At 42.4% G+C, this 22,472-nt stretch overlaps 1 protein-coding gene across 13 annotated transcripts in view; it reads left to right on the top strand.

Moving 5' to 3' along the window:
• Positions 1–22,472, top strand: part of CUX1 (cut like homeobox 1) — a 283,380-nt gene that overhangs the window by 242,795 nt on the left and 18,113 nt on the right. For 11 of the 13 annotated variants that reach the window (XM_064467854.1, XM_064467860.1, XM_064467853.1 and 8 more), the window contains 2 exons: positions 1,329–1,593; positions 6,551–18,272. The exons of the other annotated variants lie outside the window; for them this stretch is intronic. In XM_064467854.1, coding sequence (XP_064323924.1) covers positions 1,329–1,593; positions 6,551–7,262 — 977 coding nt within the window. In that variant the 3' untranslated portion in view covers positions 7,263–18,272. Of the gene's footprint in view, positions 1–1,328; positions 1,594–6,550; positions 18,273–22,472 lie in introns of those variants that run through there. 13 annotated transcript variants of the gene reach the window in all.

Raw genomic sequence — 22,472 nt, 5'->3', positions numbered from 1 at the left:
AGGATGCTGAAACCCGCTGGAGACAGAAAACCTAGCCAGTCCTGTAGGGAGCTCTGCCAGAAGTTGGCTTGTGTGAGAAGGGCTTTCAACATTTCAGTTTATTTGATTGCATTGAATTTTTATTCTTTGTGCACCCTCAGCCTAAAGGTAGAGCTGTGGGGAGGGAGAAATGTATTTTTTTGAAGAATTTGGTTGCTGACCGGAATGACATGCCCCACATTGGTCCCTGGCTTCAGTCAGAGCTCCTGGCTGTCGGAGATTTAGTGCCTGCTAGACTGATGTCAGGCTAGCGTAATCTGGAACTTAATAGCCGAGGTTATCAAATTGCAGCTCTTGAATACCTAAACTCTTAAATATCTAGAAGGTATTTAACAGGTCATTAAATATTTTATTGACAAGATTCATCTATATTTGCCATTTTCAGCCCCCTCATTAGCAATACTTGTGCATAATACTGCCAGGTGCAGTAAATCCCACCTCTCTTTGCCTGGTGTAAATCAATCAAGACAGTGACAGCGTTTGCTGGGACTCTTTCCTTGCAGAATTTGCCAGGATAATTCAGTCCCCGTTGGGGAGGAGAGTGAGCAGTGGTATCAAGGCTTCTGCCATCGGCCTCGCCGGCTCCATCAGTGCAGCAAGAGCTTTCGTAAAAGTATATGCATTTTTTGAAAGGGCCTTGCATAGGGGAGGAGGATGCTGTGGGCTGGTTTTCTTTCACAACCTGTCACCGCTATAGCAGAGATCTGTAGGAGAAAGCAGCAAACGCCTGATGGGTTATGCAGCACCTCGCTGGGAACTGTGGGCTCCGGGCGCCATCGTGTGTCGGAGATGGGGCTGTGGCTGCGGCTGCCTTCGGCTTCCACAGTCATATTTTTAATTCGGAGACCTTAAGTGTTAGAGACACCTTAGTGTACACCTTAAGTGTTTAACAACCAAAATAATTTAAGTTGAAATGGAGTGCAACTGTCCTAATTCAGGCGCTTATGTTGGAAGTTCGCCACTCTTGAAAGAGTGAATTTTAAATAAGTCGTGTTTACTGAACCTTGTTATTCATGTCCCGCGTTCATTGAAAAAGCGTAAAACTCTTGGCAGGTTTCCAGTCGATATACCCTCTTCTCTTTCCCTTCTTTCTTCTTTTTCTGCCTCTTGCATCCTCCCCACATTAGCTTTCCTCTGATCTCGGATGATGCCCCTTCCTTTCTGTCCTCTCCAAATAGCCCATCCAAGCTTGTACAACCTGTCATCTTCGCATTTGTTCCACAGCTCATATATTCATTGATTTTACATTTGTATTCAGCTGGGGCTGATCTGATGCGCTTCTCTTTCAGCCTACATGAAACGGCGACACAGCTCTGTTAGCGACAGTCAGTCTTGTGAGTCCTCATCTGCTGGAATAGACTACAGCCAGGGAGCCAGCCCGCAGCCGCAGCATCAGCTGAAGAAGCCCCGGGTGGTGCTGGCACCGGAAGAGAAGGAAGCGCTGAAACGAGCCTACCAGCAAAAGCCATACCCATCACCAAAAACCATTGAGGAACTCGCTACACAGCTCAACTTGAAAACCAGCACCGTGATCAACTGGTTCCACAATTACAGGTATGAGCTCTCCCGGGAGCCCTACTCATAAAGGATTTATGTGATGCGCTGTGGTGGGGTGCTGCTCTGCTTCAGCAGACTGTGTCTGCTTCTGCTAGCATTGAGTGGTTGTACAAAATGAACAGTTTCGACAGCAGGGAGGTTCTAACTAACGGTAATGCTAATGCTCCAGACTAATTTTAAGTCATCCCTGAGGAACAGCAATATTCACATATTGATGTAAGTAGTGCTTTTAAACAGGCTCGGTTTTGGAGTGGGCGTTGATTTAGAGATGTCCACTAATGAATATTTATAAATCCCGTTGCAGTAAGCCAGACTGGTCTTTCTCACTTGCGTATACGCGCTCACACAGACATACACTCGCACATATATACACACGCAGAGGTGTGCGTTGCGTGTGTAATGCCTGGGTCACTTGGTGGGGAGTGCTTGGAAGTGTCCTCTGCTGGGTGGCATCAGAATTGCACTGCTTCCATCATATCTTTTTCCCCACGTAAGAGCAAAAAGAGGATTCTTCTTTTAGAGGCTTTCTCTTTTCTTTTAGCTCTGAAAATAGGCACAGTGTGTGCTGTATTTCTGGGAAGCTCTGCACAGGCGTGAAGGACAGAGAACAGATAACCCTGAAGTCAGATGTGGCCACAGATTTGTTTCATTGTTACGATTAAATCATTGAGTCTTGCTGAAATGAAATAAGATGTTGGTCTGTTTAGTTCCTGTCTCATATTAGAAGGAACCTTCTCCACATTTGAAGCATTGTAGTAGGTTTTGGCCTAGAGACACCGATAAAAAGGAACAATGATGGAATGACTTATAAGAATTATAAGGATTTGAATAAATATATTATCAACTGTGCTTGGGATTGGGAATCTTAATTAGTGCGGCAGACTTTTCCTCAAGAAACTTTTGCTAATGAATATTGAACAGGTACGGCTGAGACGCCAGATTTAATACTATTCTGCCCCTTCACTTGGAGCCAGTAATGTTCCTAATTAGTCCAGACTGCTAAACTTGTTTGTTTTTAGAAACTGCTGACATTTAAAGGGTATCTTCCACCTTGGCCCTTCTCAGCTTTTAGCAGGGAAGTTGCTGAAGCAGAAGCAGCAGTTTAATGACATATCTCAGAAATATTACGCACAATAGTAAAATAATGTTTATATTCAACAATATAAAATTTTAAAATTCTAACCAACAAGTAATCATATTTACACTGAATTTCATTGACTTGAATTCGCTACAGATGCAGCCTCTTTCACTGCTCAGAATTCTCCAAATGCAGGCCTCTCTTCCAATTCCCACTTCTAGGCAATTATACACAAGTTGGAGGAATGCCTATGAAAATATGTTCCCTTCGGCCTGACAGCAAAATGTGCTGTTCTCACTTACGCAGATGAGTGCGGGAGCACTGGTGGCATGTGTCATCTTCCTCATTATCATGAGATCTCCTGTTCAGGCGTGCTGCGAGAAAGCGTGACAAGTCATGATTGATCAGCGTGTTTAGCCACACCAAGCTATACACTAATGTAGACTAGGTGCTGACAGTTGTATACAAAATAAAAAATGTATAAACAAGGTGCTGTAGGCTGGTGGGTAGCACAAGCCTCACAGCACTGCGTGATCTGGACCTGCTCCCAGATGTGCTGCTGAGTCTCCAGGACTTTAAAGAGATCTTTCAAGCCTGTTTGGAGCCCTGGGTGCTCTGAGCGGTTGCCACCACTGAAAAATCAAAACACATGTCTGTTCTTTTTCTCTGTACAATAACTTTCTTAGCTTTCATGCATGAAGTACTCCTAAATCATTTGCAGGACATCGCAGAAGAGGTACAAGTTACATGTTCTGCTGGGGGAACAGGATCTGACTGTTCTGCAGCTCATGCATTATAGGAAATGGGTAGTCTTCCCACTCTTCATCTTCTCCAGGCCACACTTACCTTTGTTTATCTCTTTTATACTCTCCCTCAGCCATTTTTTTCACTTTTCCAAACTGAAGAGTCTTCCTACAGAAGCAGTTCCACACCTCAGACCGTATAAATTTTTCTTTAAAGTAACTTCAGGTGAGGCAGCGTACAGATTTGGACAAGTTTGCCTTCCTGTCTCTTGGGAATCCTCTTGCAATGATACTTTTCCTTTGGGATTCAGCCTCACTTTCCAAAGGTGGTTGGGTTGCTACAGCGCAACCTACCTTTATATCCACCAAATGGGAAGTCAGCACTAGCAGTTATTGTCCGCAACAAAAGAAACTTCAAAAAAATCCTCAGGAGGCAAAGAAATAATTCACTTCAGAATATAAATAGGTATAAAGGATTTTGACATGTGTGCAGGCTTCTCCAAGTCTATGGCTTTGCATCCATACCACTCACATAGCTCTCAGAACATAAAATTAAGGATATGCCTTGCTTTGCATTAGTGAAGCGCATATACAGGACTCATCAGTTTGAGGGACTGTTGTCTTAAGACAACAGACTGTACAAAAGAGTAGGAGGTAGGGATTTCTATCCCACTTCGCTTTCCCATGTGGAAGACTGGCACAGAAACTTGGTAAGGTCACAGAGATGAAACCACAGAAGCATCAGGAATTAAAGCAGATTTTCTTGAATTGTAGTCTAGTGCTCTTGGATCCTAAATGGCATTGCTCTTACTGTGGGCATATTTTTCCAATGCAGTGTAGCATTATGCTTGTTTAGATGAGTTCCTGCAGTTGTTTGAAGGCTTGTACAGGGAACTTCAATGTATATTCCAGGAGATCTCTGATATTTTGTGTTATGCTGATGAATGATGACAGGATGTGTTGATGTTGAGGCCGACACCTTCCACTGGAGAGGAATGCTCTCTGGAATTTCCTAGCTCCTGTCACCAGTTTTTCTTTACTGTAGGGATTTAATTACTGTGTTATTCAGGAGCCAGACTAGATTCCAGAAGCAATATATTGGGTGTGAATTCCAGGGATTTCCACAGACATTGAACCTGTATTCTGTAGGGCTGTGGTCAGATACTCAGTGAGCATGTCATCATTCAGTATCGTCCTAGAGCTGAGGTATTTTAAATGCCATGCAGGCACAAAGCTCTTACCCATTTCCTCTCCTGGCTTGGGGAATGTTATAGAAGCAGCGTGTTCTGGATCAATGTCCATGCAGGGAGATTATAGGCATAAATAGAGCCTGATAATCGATGTTGCAGGATGCATGCAATGAATGGTAATAGAAAATGAATGTTAGCAGCTGTGGTCTTCTGTTAGGTGAATAATATTCTCAAAGGGGATATTACAGACCCCCTAAATCCTTCAAAAGCATAGAGTCAGCAAGTACTGCTGAAAGACTCTGTTGCATTTCAAGTAAGTCAATAATATCATTAGCTTCAAACACAGTATTTGGGTAGTGTTCTGCATTTATCCTAATTTTTTTCCCATTGTGTGCTATCTTCTGTAGCACATTTAGGGAAAAATGAAAAATTGGTACAGCCATCAGTGCTGGGACAGCATTTCACCTGTGATTTGCAAGACCCTTAGCAGTTCTCCCTGGCTAAAACCAGAAGTGTTGTCTTCACTCTGAAAGATAGTTTTGCTAAACTCTCCCTGTGTCTGTAGTCTTGTCCCTGACCACAGGTCATTGAGGCTCCCTCTTGGTTGCAAATTAGGACCTGAACAATGGTCATAACTTCTCCAACTAACAGAGCAGTACAGAGAAAGGGTCGCCCTAGACTCTAAGATACTTTCATAAACTGTTCAGAACTTGTGAGGATATTGGGAGCTCCTAAACAGAGAAGGAAGAGGGAGGAAGGGCCAAGTTAAATGGCCAAGGCAGTGTGTTTGGGGTATTATTGCACACTTCAAGTAATAGGAGGCACAAGGTGTCACACCAGGCAATGTTAACCACACGTACAGTGTGTTAATTACCTTAAAATGCACAGCTTGCCTTATCACTATTCATGCTCTGAAATCGATCTTTTTAAAATAAAAAATGAGGCAGAAATCAGACTGGCTCATAGACTGACAACCAGTCAGAAGGCTGTGCTTCTGCAGAGCAGTTTCAGAACATCATCTTCGTTTCCCCTTGGTGCCCAGGAGAACACCAAGGGGGTTGTCCAGATTTTTCCTTTGTTGGTTTTTTTGTTGTTGTTGTTTAGGCAAATTGTGGCTCATTTCTAGTAGAAATCTGAACTGGGTTGTATTTACAAGCCATTTTCTTCTGGATCTACTAGAGATGTATTCACATTTTTAAAATCATCCCTTTTCTGATTCAGTGTATTATAAAGGTTCACCTTCTTGATGTCAGACTTTTAGTGGGAATGGGAGGCTGCAGAGCCTTTCAGCTCTGTCCCTTAAACCACATCCAAGTGCTGTAAAAATTGAGCATACAATTACAAACGTTACTTAATTTAAACTTGAAAAAGAAAAGGGAAGATGATCTGTCATTGGCTTTCACCAATCATTTTAGTACAAATATATTATCTGCATAAAGTTCATATTTTTGCTTTATTCCGTAATGTGTGTTACGGTTACTAGAAGGGGCAGTCATCCAGGTCAGCTTTACAATAAATACACAAAATCCTGATTGGAGTCAGAAGGGTCAGTCTCACACTGAGCACTGCAGAAGTTACCAAAAATGGCTTATCTGCTCAAAATCCTGGCTGCGACTGCCTGCCCTCCCACTGCGCCATGAAGGTCTGGGGTTTGCAGCCTGCATCCCTTCTGGCACAGCAGGCTTCGCAGGGAGCGTGTGGCCAGGGAAGGTGAAATTAAGAGCACCTTGACAATATTTCATGTTCTTTCAAACGTCTTTTCAGTCAGTCCTTTGGGTTTTAGGGGTGCGAGTGCTTCCGCTGACCCAGCTTGGTGCGGCTGTCCCATAGCCAAGGCGAAATGGTGTCTTACGGACGGTCATTTTGAATGGCGTATCTGGTAGAGCAGGGTGGTTCTGAGTGACCCCCGGCAAGACTCACCATCCGTCTCCCCTGTCTCGTAGGTCTCGCATCCGCCGGGAGCTGTTCATCGAGGAGATCCAAGCCGGGAGCCAGAGCCAGGCTGGGTCGAGCGACTCTCCTTCCGCCAGAAGCAGCAGGGCCGCTCACAGCTCCGAGGGAGACAGCTGTGATGGCGTGGACGCAGAAGGCCCACCTGAAGGAAAGCCGAGTGGCCCGGAGGCGGATGAGTACAGCAATGCAACCACAAAGTCTCAGGGAGGGCCAGCGGAGTCGGCTTTCGAAACGGGGGAAGAGGCACTGCAAGGCGCCAGGTCTTCGGAGAAAGCGGAGCCATTCCAGGCGGAGAGCCTGGAGGACACCGACGACGAGGGCAGGCTCAGAGCACCGCGCCAGAGCTCTCCGCCGGCATCGCAGCGCCCGGGAGAAGCTCTGGAGACACTGCCAAACTCTGCCACAGAAGGGGATGCCTCTACCTCAGCTGCCTCCACCTCAGTCCTTACAGGGGAGAGCTCCTACAAGTCAAAAGAAAGTTCAGAGAAAATCTCCAGTGTGCCAAGTACGAGCTCGACGCCGGCCGCGGCCTCGCAGAAAGCCAACTCTCTTCAGAGCTTGTTCGGCTTCTCCGAGGCGGTGAGCTCCAGGAACACGCGAGACAGCTCCTTGAGGAAAAAGAAAGCGGCAAACTTGAACAACATCATCCACCGCTTGGAGAAGGCCGCGAGTCGAGAAGAGGCCGTCGAGTGGGAGTTTTGAGATTAAACTCGCCCAACTCTGGAGAGCTGGGAAGTGAAACTGGACCTCTACTGGTTTTATTGTGTTGCGCACTTAACCGCCCTGCGGGCCACAGGGCAAAAACGCCATAGGCCAAGGTGCATATAGAAAACAAAAAGGAGCGTTAAGCCCAATTTATGTTTGTGTTTTCAAGGAAGAAAACTGAAATGTGTAGTCAAGCTTTTTTGTACCCTGAAGTGTTTTTATTATTGCCCTAAGTGATTTCCACAATTTCTGGAATAACTCATACAGCTTTGCCTTGTGCCCTCCTCTTTGGTGTGGGCTTTAAAAAAAGAAAAACAGAAAAAAAAGAAAAAAAAATCAAACCCACATATTAAAAGGGGGCTTTTTATCTGCCATCTAATGGCTACAGAGCGATAATACACTATTATCTTCTTAAACCAGGAAAAAAGGGGAGATTTTTCAAAAAAAAAGAAAAAAAAAAGAAAGTTTTTTGTAGCTGTTCAGTTGCCACTAAGAGATTGCACAGTCAACCGACTCTAAACACACTAGTTTGGATTCCTACATATTTTCAAGAAAAGAAAAGAATCTTGTTGTTTGAAACTTTGAATTAAAAAAAAAAAACACATTTACTCCACATATTTTTTAACAAAACAAAAAAAAGTCACATCAGGAAAATATCTTAATTTGTGGTAGCTGACTTAGTGTTTTCTTGTAAGTGAAATAGAATATTGACACGTAGTGCACATTGTTTCATAGCTTTAACTGATTCTGGTCTTTTGCAGACCAGAATTTGTTTAATACACTCCATTTTAGGCCAAATCAGGACAAAAAAAAAAATCTGAATCTAGGTATTTTATAATCTGCTTTTTAACCTCTAACCACAGAGCACGCTGATCAGACCTCATATCTAGGAGGTTTAGGAGACAACTTAGAAACAGCATGTACTTGATCATTTCACTTGGTTCGTAGCGTACAGAATTTCCTTTCAGTAAAGAACGATCGCTCAAAAAATGTTGGCCAGTAACATTTCAGCCTGCTACTTCGGAGATGTATTCCATAACCCGAAATACTCAGCTTACCTGGAACCGATTAAAGCGTAGTTCACGTGTACGATTGCTGTCACACACCACTAAGAGGGGACTGGAGCTGCCTCAGACAGAGAACTTTTCCTGCTGTTGGTGGCCATTTACTGACTCTCTTCCCGCCACAAGCACTGATTTTAAATACGTTTTAGTTGTGGGAAGCTTATTTTTGCGTGGAGAAAAGAGTACATGGCAACGACCAGACGGGCTCTTACCGGGACGGAAATAGCCCAAACTCCAAACCAAAACATTCATGCTCTCGAGTCCCAGTCTAGACCATTCTGCCCTGCATAAATACAGCCTTTTTCCATTATTTTATGCACAGGTTAGGGCTGATCAAAGTACAAATCAAATTCTAACTTGTCTCTAACTCCTCCTGTTGTCTATATGTATATGCGTGAGCATAGAGGTGTGTGGAAGGATGTGTGTGCGTGAGTGTGTGCGTGCAATTTTATACGTCTGTGTATTTTCTTACGTACTTGTGCACACATAGAGTGCATTACTGCCACCTTTTTTCAATAAGCTGTTTTATCAGTTATGGCTTCTACAAGTTTGCTAATTTAGACTCCTTTATTGCCATATCTTTAAAACTAACAATAGATGATTTCGGAATATATATATATATATAAATATATATATATATAATTTTTTTTTGCTTATTTATAGGTGCTGTATTTTATTATCTGATTGTTAGGAAGGGATGAAAGGGGGCAAATATTCTTTAGAGGGATAGACTGCCGGCAGTATTGGGTATAATTTACAAGATGTAGTTGTCATACTGTATATTATTGATTGAAGACTTTTTGACCGTATTGTGTATCATTGAACTTTTGTCTTAGGTCAGCATCTTTTTGATGACACTTTAATGGTGCATTCATTACTTCTTAAGTTTAATTAATATTACTTTTCTGATTTTGGGGGAGGGAGGGATGGGGAGAGGAGTTCCGACTTTAAAGGTATGTTCCCAATATTACACCTCAGTGTGCTTGTATTAATTCATTAGTAGGATTTTTGACTGTAAGATGTGAAACCACATTTCTTGCATGATGTTTTAGAACTTATGTATTTCATTTACAGTCTCTTAACATGCAACAGCAGCACTTAGCGCAAGTTTTCACAAATTAAGAATCAGTACACTAAAATCAATCCTTTCCATGATTGAGAAAAGAAGGCTCTAGGAGGCTGAAAGGCAGGGATTTATTTCCTATTTTTACTGCTAGCTGTTTCAGGATACCTCCTTGGGTAATTGGGGACTTGTGATGCAAAACTAAAATTGAGAAACGGAGAGAGCAACTGCCCTTTTCTGTGATGAGCTGAGGAGACAATTTGTAATAACAGACACCAGTATGTGACAGCACGTGCTGGATGCGGTTACAGCGTCTTTTCTGGAGTGCAGTTAGTCCGCGAGAACGGCCAGCGAGGGGAGTAACGTGGTGAAGCAGAGTGTTACCTCTCTGTATCTGTACAGTGTCCTGGTTTGACTTACAAAGCACAGCTCCGTAGATAAATGCACATCCTGGTAAAAATACACATACCTTAATACAAGTCATAACAAGATCTGTCTTCAGCCAAGAAGCAAAACTTCTGACTAGAAGACACGGATATTTTCTTATGTTCTTTTTTTTTTCTTTGTTGTTGTTTGGTTCAGGTTGGGTTTTTTAAATTAATTCTAGGCAATACGCTTGCCAGTCTGTTTCTACTGTCCTTGTCTGCTGATTTGAGATCCAGGTGCTTGATGCAGTCAAGTGGTTACTCTCGGCTTTCTCAATAGTGAGGGTTTTTTCTGTTTGATTTTTTTTTTTATTATTATTATTCCCCAAACTGTTCTGGTGCCTGTGTCTATATGATTGCATTCCATGATGCTTACTGAGAGCTCTTGCTGCATTATATGTCAGCAGAACTGTATTCACAGGTTGAACGCAAATGCAGCACTTAAGGTCAATCTCTCTTCTTAATAAGCAATACGTAAGTGCCTTGAAACTTAGATTATTTTTTTTTCCCCTGTTCATTTTTGTTTTGTTTTTCAGGTTTCCACTAGTTCTTTAGGATTCTTTAGCATCTGCCCAGTTTGTAATGCTGTAATGATTTTTAAAAAGCATATCTGTAGCTTGCCCTAGAGGAAATAGTTCTTTTATAACACTAACTGTTAATTCTAAGCTCCATTATTACATTTGAATTGTGTAATTTCGCTGGATAGAGACAGCATTCATAAGTCAGAAGTCGCTCCATCCTGCCAAGGGTTGTCATTGGTATCTATTATAAAATTAATCAAATAAAATGCTGTCAGTATTTCCTATATTTTTGGCACTTTATTAATGGCTTAGCTCCTTTTGTTGTTTCATATTTAATGATCTGTTTAATCCATTGAATGTGGATTAGCCTGCTGAGATGCTATCGGGGTGACCCGGGCTGTCCTGCCGGGCGTCACTTTGGGTTCCTGAGTGACCACCTTATCTAAGGGCACGGGCAGATGAACACCCTCAGATCGAGCTCTAGAGTATAAGTGACGTTCCCAGCTGTTTGTTCCAGATTTTAGCCAAGGTCACAGCTGCTTTTCTGTTTCAGTGGAAAGTATAAAATGGATTAGCTTGAACTACTGCTGAGATTCTCTTGTTGGAGATGAGTTAACCTACTGGCTTTCCAAACTGGCAGAGACCTCCCCGGTTTAGGGACTGAACTTCAGCAACACTGAAAGATTTTAGCTGTATTTCTGATCAAGCACCGCATTTGAAAGTAACACTTTTAGGAAATATGTATTGGAATAACTTAGCGTTTTTTACTTAAAGAAAAGGACAAAAAGTTGGAGGAGACGAAATGCCAAAGAAAAGCGCAGTGGCTTTTTACCCTCTTGGGTCACCGATTACGTGGGAAGGGAAAAGGCGTTGTTTAGGCACGTGTGACGTGGGGCTCGTCTCACGGGCAGTCATCTTGCAGAGCGTGGCAACAGCCTCGCTGGTGGCGTTTCTTTTCCTGATGGGTAAAAGCACAGGGGGACTTCAGAAAACCTGTAATGCCAGAGTCTGTTTTTTCCTGAGGTTCTTTAAAAGCATTTTTATTTTCGCTTTCTGTTTCCAGATCCATGCTCTTCCTAAAGCCATGAGTGAAGGGCCCGGGCTATTTTAACAGAAATACCTTTAAACTGCAGTTGAAATTGTCAATTTTTCTGTCTGGATGGTTAGGGAAGGAAAAAAGTGTACTACTTTGTTTGCTAAAAGCAAGGGAAGGGTGTCCCTTGGCAGAAGGGTCATACAGTATGATTGCTGATACTCTTCCATTTTTGAGGACACAGATTTCAGACAAAGAATTGCGTATGTTTATTGGCAGAAATGCATTTAATTACAATTGCTGTTGATGCCATAAAATTTGACCATTTTACTTATCTGTAAAATGGCTATAAATAGAGCCACTCTTTAAGGGAACCTGTATCAGTGAACTCTGCCCGTATCGTGAATTAGTGAGTCCTTCAGTAATAAACTCCGTGCTGTAGTAGGAAAGAGCTATCTGCTATCTTACAGTTAAAAAGAAAAAACTTGTCTGTGCCTTTCTTATTAGGTGAAAGATCTTTGCATTATTTTTATGTAACTTGTTCGTATGAGAGTGGTGTAGAGAAGAGGGTTCATGAACACAACAGAATTCTATGCAATATTCTCTGATCCAATTACTTAAAAGTTGCTATTTTTCAGTCCTTCAATGGGAGAAATAGTAAGTTAGAGAAGTGCATCATTCTGGTGGTAACTCGAACTACAAAGCTGATAAATTAAAATAGGGTTGAGGGAAGTCTGACAAAATAATATAGTGAAATACTGGAAAATGCTAACAGTGATTTCAGTCCCCACTAGCACAATTGGAGTCAGAAGTCTGTCATTTTCCATCTTAAAATTACTAATTTTGAGTGTTCTTAAAACTTATATGAAATAAAAATGCTCCTGGCAAAAAGAGGGCAGGTTAGAAACAGGAAAGAAAAAAAAAACCCACATAATTTTGACCATATATAAATTATGAGAATACACCAAAAAAAGTAATTGGTTTTGGACACTTCTTTGCACTTAAATCCAAAACAGTTTATTTCAACTGCAACGTTACAGTAATCTGGACTCGTGCCTTTAGCAAGGTTGTAAAGAGATCGGTAATCTTAGCAATTTGTTGCAAACCGAAAGTAAAGCGGTGACATTTTAACATGCAGGTGGGGGCACTATTTTTGCTTCATTTGTGGCTCTTTCTAACAAATGAGTTTCTTAAATTCTCTCTTCTTTCTTCTTCAACCAGTGTACGTATCCTAGGATGTTCCCTCTCTTAAAGCCACTGTGTATGGTTGAGCTGCGAGCGCTTCTTGACTATCAGAAACACAGGAGGCAAAGAAGAAGAAAAGTTGGTTCTTAGGTGGGGGCCGGATTTAACGTTCACTAAAACCAAATCAAGTCTTTCCCATAAGTGAGTGGCCGTTTTGGCCCTGCTGACTGAGACAAGCTGCTTACAGCCTCACATTCCTAAATTTAACTCACATGGATAAAACAGCTGCAAAGCAGTATTCAGTTCACTCATATGTTGACCGGCTACTCTCCCCTTGCACTTTCTCTTGCCCCACTGTTTGAACATCAACATTTTCTCCCTTTGTGTTGCATATACAATCAACTTAGTTTTAAAAAATAGAGAATTTAAAAATTCTGTACAGACAAAAGACTTCCAGCCATTTAAAATCTTGCCAGATGATTTTAAATTGCAAGGAGAATCACTGGCATGGAAAGCATGAGATGTGAGTTTCTTTTCTGGCTCAGCCTTCTTATTTTGAAAAGTGACTTAGCTGTCCCTGTCTCCTTCACGTATGTATTTGAGCTCTAAAATGTAGAAGTACTATTTCACCAATTTGTTCTTTCCTCCCCAACTCTTTTATGGGATATATTGACTATGCCATATATAAAATATAGTTAATAATGAACTTTATCGCAAGAAAAGCCCTTTATGCTATGCCTAGGGACTGATTTGTCCTACGTGACCAGGTCATGTACTATACCCTACCCAATTAATATGCAAGGATAAAATTTTTTTATGCTCTGAAGGTGAAATTCATCCTTTTGGAGAAGGTTAGCGTTAGGCCTGTGCACTTAAGTTTTCAAAAAGCCTTAAAAATAGGTAAGTGGTGCCATCTCTCTCCTCAGGGATGATATCCCCCCCAGCCAAGTGGTACTGTGGCATATTTAATATAAATTATTAGTTGTAAGGTCATTTTGCAGTTGAAGAAAGTCATTCAGTGAACTTCTATTAGTGAACCTCTTCACTGACACCCTCTGGTACAGCCAAGGGCTGATGGAGGCATCACACCTGCTTCTCCCAAAACCTGGGCACTCCGTGGCAAACCCAGAGTCCTTGGCTGTCTATGAAGTCTGCGTTTCTACAACTATTTTGTGAATGGGAAAAAACCTGATCCCACTCCTGGCCTTGATTTTCATTACTATTTACAAGCATGGTCTGGCACTAAAGTGCATTGAAAGGAAAAGCCTCCTTTTAAAAAATAAATAAGATTATTGTATTTTTCCTTACCCGGCTACTCTACGAAGGACAATTGCTGCCATTTTTCAAGCTTGCTTTACTCACAGTGATGTTAGTAGATTTTTGCCACAGTTCTGTAGATCTCTTATTAGTAAAATTGTTGGTTTCTTAGTATCATTTCAGTTTCTTTATATTTTGAAACAGCCAAGTGCAGAGAATGACTGAATTTTTAACCATAACGAAATAATGCGGGAAATAGCAAAAGGTAGATGCTCCAAGTCCCCGTGACGTCGCGTTTTTGACTTTTTGTTTGAATTTTAGAGGTGTTTGTACTACGTGGTACAATCTTCATCCAAAGATCCTTGGAAATGGAGAGTCATGCCAGGAATTTCCTGCTGTTATGGTGACATACCTGCTTTTTGCATAGTTACTGTGTAATTCTATAGTAATGTTCATAACAGCATAGTCTCTCTACTGATAGCAAGAATAACGGTGTTAAATTGCATTATCCTCTTCTGTCTATGCGGGTAATTAATATGCATTTTTAGGGGTTGTTAAATGTGTATATGTACATGATTCCAGTATGGAAAAGCCCCTCTGTATATGTAGTAGTTGCGTGCTTGGTCTTAATGGTGCAGTAGAATTGCTACAGCCAAATCCGTGGAATCATTTGGGGTGTAGGTGAGTGAGGGCTTAAAACCAATATGTATTTTAATGCATAGAGAATGCCATTTTCCCGCTTGTCAGATAAGTTCCCTGTTGTGAAGAAGGGATTAGCCATCTGAGAGATCGGATTGTTTGAGATAACGCGGGTTCAGCCAACAAGGAGGGGGAAGTTCACGTTCAGAATACATAAAAATAATTCCAAGGGTCTGAGATGTGCAAAAGCCAAGTAATTTGAAATGACGGGTCAAGCCTCATCTGCAGCATCCTGTAACAGTTGGTCTGTACGCTTTGCTTTGATACGGCTTGCAGGAGGTTAATATGCCAGGTATTGGCGCATGTAAAATACACTTTTCTCTATCTGTACAGCAGGAAGGTGAAGAGTAAAGACACCTGCAACGTGTTCTAAAACGATCGCAAAAACAGCTGATCAGTAAGTTAAGCCAAGCATCTCATTAAAGCACGTGGTCCATTCTTGCTCCCCCCAAGCTGAAAATTCAAGTATTCTTAGGAATGAGACAGAAACTCTCTGTTATGCAGCTCCTCTCAGAAGGCGAGTGTCTGTGTTTTCAAGAGAAGAAATAGAACTTGGCACTTGACTTGCTCTGAAGTACAATCTTATCTCCAAGTAACTTCAAAAAATATTTTCTACAATCAGTCTTTCAATCAGACTTCTCTGGCTTCTGTTAAGCTTCCATTAGACCCTTAGTACTATTTTGATGTATTATTTATATGTGGGTAAATTATTACTAGCTTTAAAAGTGTTTCCAAAGTACTTAGTTACCTCTGGATGCTGGTACAGGCTGTACAGGGAGTGCTTGAGCATCTAGTTCATAAAGGAGGCGTGTGGGGAATAAGCAAGGTCACATCTGTATCCTACTTTTTTCTTGACTGGGGCTTCCATTTCCATCTCGCCTCCTCTAGAGAGATGGAGATCATGGATCAGTTTTTTTTTCTGGGGGTAAAAGATTTTAGTTTAGCTTGAAATTATTTTCATTCAGTAGGCATGTCATCAAAATCCTGTATGTTACCACGTTTCCCATTAAGTTTTTAGTTTTTGCTACTTTCCTAAAATTTTCTATTTAACAAACTTTCTATACTTGGAAAGCTATGTGCCTTATTTCCTAATCTCTTCATGGAGAATAATCTAAAGCACAGTGATCTAGATTGCAGCATTCACAGCCACTTTTCATTTGGGTGGGGGGAAAGAAAACACCGATCGAGGAGTGTTTCAGTGGCCCGACAGGAGTTGCCCCTTTGCTAACGAGCACTTCAAACACTGTGCGTTAAGTTTGTGCAATAGAAATTCTCACTCTGTGTTCGGAGGTTCGTGTCCAAACCCCTGAACGCAGGCGAGAGCGAGCTCTAGTTTAGGAGAATTCAGGTTCCTGGGAAAAAGAAAAAAAATAATCCCTCTGGGTTGGCTCCAGCACGGTGGGGTCTTGGGTTAGAAAGTCCACCATCGCCCGGCGCCACTAATGCTCGTAAGGCTCAGTCTCACCCGGCGTACTCGTAGGTCTGTCAGCATCCATGAAACACTCGAGGACTTCAGCCGTCGCTAACTGCCGCTGTGTCGTTTTGTGCCATTAGTAGTACATGCTGTCTTCATTTCCGTGCCCAGAGCTGTGCCGTCTCCGGATGGCGAGGCACTCGGAAGTCATTCCACTCTTAGTGTGGTTTGGTAAAGAACAGGCTTTCACCCACCAGCATCCTCAGCCCTTACCAGTGTTTGTGCGTTATTTTTCAAGCTTGCTCTCTCTACGGCATCATAAGGTGAAATATATAAAGGTGGTTTGTAATTAGGAAAACAATCTAATATTTCCTATTTATGAGATTAATTTTAACAGTTTCTTTTTTGAGGTTTGTTTTTGTTTGATATAAACACAACAGGAGTATGCATATCCCCTAAACGGACGTTGGAGAAAGTCTGGGCTATCCTAGCGAGGGAGCGGGGTGGTGTCGGCTCGCTGTAGTATCCATATCATTGTGCCCCTGTTGTGTTTTCTAGAGCAATCATTTTAAAAAAAAAAAGTATTTTATCTAAATGCCTAATAAATAATATTATTTAAATAGTTTTAAAATAATTTAGGACTGAGAATAAGAAGCCTCAGTTGTGAGAGAAGAGACTTAAAATATACAGAGAGAGAAAATACCCTTAGCCTCCTAGAGCCTCTACTGAGAATTTCATGAAGATGCAGTGCCCCTTTGTCAAAGTACCTTGCGATTTACTCGAGTGTTAATTTAAAATGAGAGACTGGTTTCCTGTGATGTTCATCTTTGTTGGCATATGTTTGAATTTCTGAATTCAGAGCTGATTTTCTTCTCATTCAAAGTTGGTCAAGGAAAAAAAAATGAAAAAAAAATCCAAAAAAAAAAAAATCACCTTGTGCAGCAGCAACTTTTCCTGGTGTGAACTCTGGAAATACACATTGTGAATTGATCTTTGTCACGGAGGAGTCATTTAGTTTCTTGCAGTGTCGAAACACGTTCAGACAGGCTTCCCCTGGCTAGGTAACGCTTCACGAGCGAGCGGGAGAAAAGCTGCGTAAGCCAAACCGAAAACCGTTGCGCTAGAAATTGCCCCTGCTCGTCGCAGGGGAGCGTGTGTCTGCACGAGGGATGATGCAAAGGGCCTCCGGTCAGCACTGAGCCAGCCGGCCCCACGATAAAACCTTCCAGAGGGCAAAGGTGGCGGGCGCTGAGCTAGTTGCAGGGCACATCACCACTTCTGTGGATTTGGAAGCAAATTTGCACTTTGCCTTTCGAGGGTGTCCCACTAAAAACCATCAGATGAATTTCCCACGTGAGGTTCTTTCCTTCCGGCATAGTCTGAAAATAACAAAAACAAAAAAAAGCCCTACGGTAATTATTGGATAACCTCTGCAAAACAAAAAAGGTTGTTCCTGTCAGACTACTCTATGCATTTCTGTGTTGAAAAGCATTTTCTACCGTTCCTTTTCCGAAAGCGGGCACCGCGCGCCCCACTCGCTGGAAATGCCGCGAGGATGTCGGATGTACGAATTAGGACGTTAATTCCAAAGCAGATGGAGGCTGGCTGAGGGGGGGTGTTCTTCTTTGTTTTGTTTTTTTTAATTGTTTCCCTCATATCCCTTTTCATTTTTTTTTATTAAAAAATTAACTCTTTGCATTTGTGCAATAACTACTTGCCATGATAATGGGCAGACCTTTGAAATGCCCCGACTACTAACACAGCACAAGATGAACTCAAACAGAAAGTGGTGTACTTTTTCCTGAGAACTTTTTTTTTTTTTTTTAATAATAAGCTCAGTTTTTACCCCAGTGTATTGTGGTGTCTTACATTTTTAGCAGTATTTTATATTTTTTCTGTAACGCACTAAGTCTTAGATGTTTTTAGAGCTTGTTTGTTATATTCACAATCACAGATTTAAAAAAAAAAAAATCCTCACAAAGACCCAATTGACCAAAAAAAAAGTGTCATTTTTTTGTACAAGTAGCTTTGAGAAGCCCACATTGTGTTGCTGTGACTCATCTTTTGTAACATTTTATTTCTTGGTATTTGTTTAAACATAAAAGTAAGAGTTTATATGGCTGGCAGTAGCAGGGCAGCGCTCCCTCCGTCAGCAGAATGGCATTGTTTCTTCCGTCTTTGTTTGGTTAGCCATATAATGTTTGTTCTCAGCACTGTACAACGGTCCCTATATGATATGGAGAAGCAATATCACTGTATGAAACTCACACGATGTATTATTATTATTATTATTCACTAGCACCCTAGGTGTGATAATTGAAGTAAATATCTTTTATACAAACACAATTACGTGTGGGCTGTCTTTGTTATAAAGGTGAGACCTGAGTCCAAGCAGCAAACATTTACATTGGTGGTTCTGTTTCGGTGATGTCCAGGGGAGCGACGGGGCCGGGTTTGGTGGGGCTCTGTGTTTCTCCAGGGGAGGAAAATTTACTTTTTGTGTATCAATTTTGGGGAGAGGGGGGGCGTGTGTTCAATACCTTAAATATTGAAGCGTTAGATTTCCAGACTGTATCCTTTTTTCAGTGAAATTCAAGTGTGATGATGCCTGCTGCAGTCGGTGGGAGTTGGACACCTGGCTTTGGGGACAGCAAAGATGTATTTTGGGTTTGAGACTGCAAGAGGGATTGTTCTGAGCACCATGACGATATATTCGCTAATTTTAAAAAATTAGATTACAGGTGTCTGAGGTCACAAGTGCTTTACATTCAAAAATGAAAATGTAAAAGAATTTTGCCAGAGATTTGACTCATTGTTTATTTATACAGATGCTTTATATAAATTCATCTTGTAGTGCCTTATGAGATGTTGTTCATATAAATATACTCAGTATTTAGAGAGTCTAGAATTTGAAGTTTGGTAAGGAACAGATGTTTTAATCAGTGGAATTATATATTTAAAACCAGTGAAATAAAGCTCTAGCTTGAACATTCTGGGTTTCAGGTAGACAGTGTGTGTGTGCTTGGCTGTGCGCTGCTGTTTCACCTGGTGTGCTCATGTCTCGTTTTTGAATTGTGAATTGGAGGTTATTTTGAGGGACCTGCATTTACTGACATCGTCTCCTGCAGTACGTATCTTACATCTTTTCCCTGCCAGGCTGTAAGCTCATGTGTTGGGTGCCTCCTTGTAGGCTGAGTTTTGTGTTGATTAGGGTATGCTCAGTGTGGCATGAGTTTTGGAGGGCCAGGCTGAAAATCTGCTGTAGTTCTGTCCCAGAAAGTCCAGCTGTCTGTCCTGGAGAGCAGGGAGTCGGGCTGGGCTTTCCCAACGCGCTCCCTCCTTCCAGCCAGTGCCGGGATCCATCCAGCTGGTGTCGCGCCCCGGCACCCTGGTGCAGCGTAGCACTGCACCCAAGGCAATGTTTGTGTTCAATCTGTGGCTTGGCCTTCTTCAGCTTTGATTAGTTCTGCTGGTGTGGGTGGGCTACTCTTCAAGATGTACTGAAAATGCTATTTAATGCCTTTGTTTCTATATAAAAGTGTGTTTTCTGCTTTTGAAACATCTGGACAGGTTGTTCCATGTGATGTAAAGGTCCTAGGTTTAACACTTTTTTTCCCCTCCTACTATTTAATGACTGCTCAAACTGTTGGTTGCTATCAGTGGCATTATCTTGTATAATTTGACCCTAATCACTTTAAGCTTGGTACTAAACATCTACACTTTTAAGGTCTTATGACTCAACTTGATTCCTTTGTATACTTATAACTTGCACTTTTCTTTAGGTACGGTGGTATCAGCACTGAACTACTAAAATCACACATGGTTATAAGCAAAAGATGTGTTATACTTGTGAAAGCCCAGACCTGGTACAGAAGAAGCTGGGAAGGATCTATTGTAGCTTGGAAGCGTGCATCAAGGATAAAACCAGACTGTCCTCCCAAGCCTAAGTCTTCCATGGAGATAGTTGGATCCTCTGTGATAGCTTTATTGGTAGCCCTTCAAAAGGATGTTGAAAATCTCATTTCTGGAAGGAGAAGTGTACGCTGTGTGTTCCCACAGACTGGTCAGCACTGGGACATACCTGTATCTCACCACTGTTTCTGCCAGTAAATAGCTGCTTCTGGAGTTAGATGTTGTAGCAAGGGCGAGGTTTTATGTAGGAAATACTACCGGCATTTGCTGCGTTAATGAGAGAAAGCCTTGTTTTGCTGTATCCTTAGGTGCGGAATATGTTAGCACCAGGCGAGCACCTCAGTGCCGCAGGTCCTGGCCATGGGCCCGCTCCTGCCCCACAGTCAGCGAGAGGTAGTTTGCCTTTCGGTGGGAAGGGGGGTATTTTTTCACACAGTATCATTCCCACCGGGTAAGAGCATACTGTGAGCAGCTGACGTGGTGCTTTTGGGCCCTGCTTCTTTCCATTTCAAAATGCTATCATTTTCTTCTAAGTGTTTCTGTTTTAATGGAAGTGGTGAAGAAATTGTATACTTGCCAACAAAGGGCTTCGGAAAACATGATTTGATTACAGTAGAGCATTTTATTTTGTTTTTGCTCCAAGCTATGGGAAACTGATAAGAAAATTCAAACTGTTTTCTTGAACTCTTCCTAGTTACCCATGTAATTATCTTAGTACCCTTGGAAATAATCCGTTCTTCTATGAAATGTCTGTCCTTACAGGGAGAACTTACTAAGTGGTACTCTGTTTCTTTGCTGGGGGATGTTTATTTTGGAGTGCCTGGGCCGGGGGGAAGGGAAGGAGAAGTCCTTCAAACCTCCCCTTCCCAGCAGGTCCTCAAAACTCCAGATTCATCATGAAAAGAAAGAGGGAGAAGGAGGGGAGGGAGCAGACACCTTGCCTGCACCTCCTCTGCCGGCAGCTGGCAGAGAACCCCGAGGAGCTGGGTAGTGAGCTGCTGTAGGGCGAGCGCTCGTTTCCTGCAGTTGGGTAGCCTTGTTTTGCGATTCCCCAAGGCCGCTTCACAGATGTTCTAAGGGCACTGATGCAAAGGCCTGCAGGGGATTCGAAGGAGGATGCTCATGTTTTGTGATGAGCGTGGCAGCTAGGGTGAAGGGGTCTTTTCCTGTGGTCTCAATCCTTTGTCACTTGGGCAGATGAAGCCTCAAATTTTGTCCTCAGGGTGGTGGATGTGATCGGCTTTCTACTGTCCCTATTTTTGCTTGTCTCTTTGACAGCACACAAAAGTAGAAGTGAGAAGGGTTGTTCGTGTTGCTTTCGCTGGTGCCAGTCCCAGCCCTTGCTGCCTAGGACTGCACGTCTTCTGCATACATCCCTGAAAGTCCTTGAATGTCTTCTATAGCCTCTATGTCTCTAGGGCAACCTCATCACTTCATTCTTGGAGCTTTTCTAGGGCTGGTAACTGTGGCTAAAGACTAGGTAGATTGTGCTAGGAGTTGCAGGTGGCTTTTAGAGATGTCGTCGTTCCTTTCTTTTCATCATCTGCTTTCTTTTTTTGCCCTTTTAGAAAGCTTGCAGAAGGGCTGATCAGAGAATAATCTCGTGGCAGGTACAGAGGTGATAAACAAGGACAGCCTGATTGCTGCCCGTAAGAAAAGCAGCAGGCTGAGATGATTCGAAGACTAATACAATCCAGGCGTTTTGGCTACTCAGGCGCTCTTGGAGCTGACTGACCTTTCCTCCCTCTCTGGAGATTTCTGGAGAGGTTGCTTTAAAATGTCCCAAAAGCCTGATTCTTGGGTGACTTCTGTAGTGTTGGTGGGATCTCTGGAGCACTCAGTCTCCAATATCTTTGTTCACTCTGGGGAGATTCTTGGAAGAATATACACCCTTTGGGTGCTGGTGATGTTTCTTCATTGCTTTATGTGATGTGAGGTGGACCTCTGGAGATGGCTCAGCTGGGCTTTTGCGCTATGACCTGCTCTTCAGCCTTTGCCTCTGAACAGATTTGCATCTCAGAGGACTCTGCTAGTTTTGAGAGACAGAGCTCTGATGCCTTGTAGAAAAGAAATGTTACGTCATTCCCTTCTGCCTTGTCCTGTTTCTCAGCCTCTGACAGCTCACAGCAACGATGGCCTCAAGGAAAAGGCTTTGCATAAAGTTAAGACAGATTGGATGACTCCCACGTAGCTTTGGACCATGCAGAAATGTTGTCCCGCTCCACGAAGAGGTCAGGACAGAACCACTGAGGTGTACAACACTGAAAGGCCTTTGACAACCTTCCTGTTGCGGGAAGGATTTTAGCTCAGATCTTTCTTTCTTGGTGTCTTCATAGACCAAAAAGCGGACAGAGAAAGACCTGGTTCATCCAGGACTCAATGTGCAGTGCATGGCCAGAGTCCCACTCATGCGTTCAGCTACAAAGTGCAGAGCCAAGTCATCTCCCTTTGATTCTCCTGGAAAGGGAACAGGACTTTGGGCAATAACAGTACTGTCTTTTTCAGACTTCCTTAAAAGCGAAATGCCAAGTATTTCAAGAGCCTGAAATTGCACCTTAGTTTATGTATAAACCTGGGAGCTCTGGCATCAGGTAGAACCTGAGATTAGACTTTGTTGGCTTGAAAAGACTCATG

The sequence above is a fragment of the Phalacrocorax carbo genome, chromosome 17, assembly GCF_963921805.1.
Source record: "Phalacrocorax carbo chromosome 17, bPhaCar2.1, whole genome shotgun sequence".
Classification (NCBI taxonomy): Eukaryota; Metazoa; Chordata; class Aves; order Suliformes; family Phalacrocoracidae; genus Phalacrocorax; species Phalacrocorax carbo.
The sequence above is the reverse complement of the archived record's forward strand: the minus strand, read 5'-3'. Positions and strand labels throughout refer to the sequence as shown.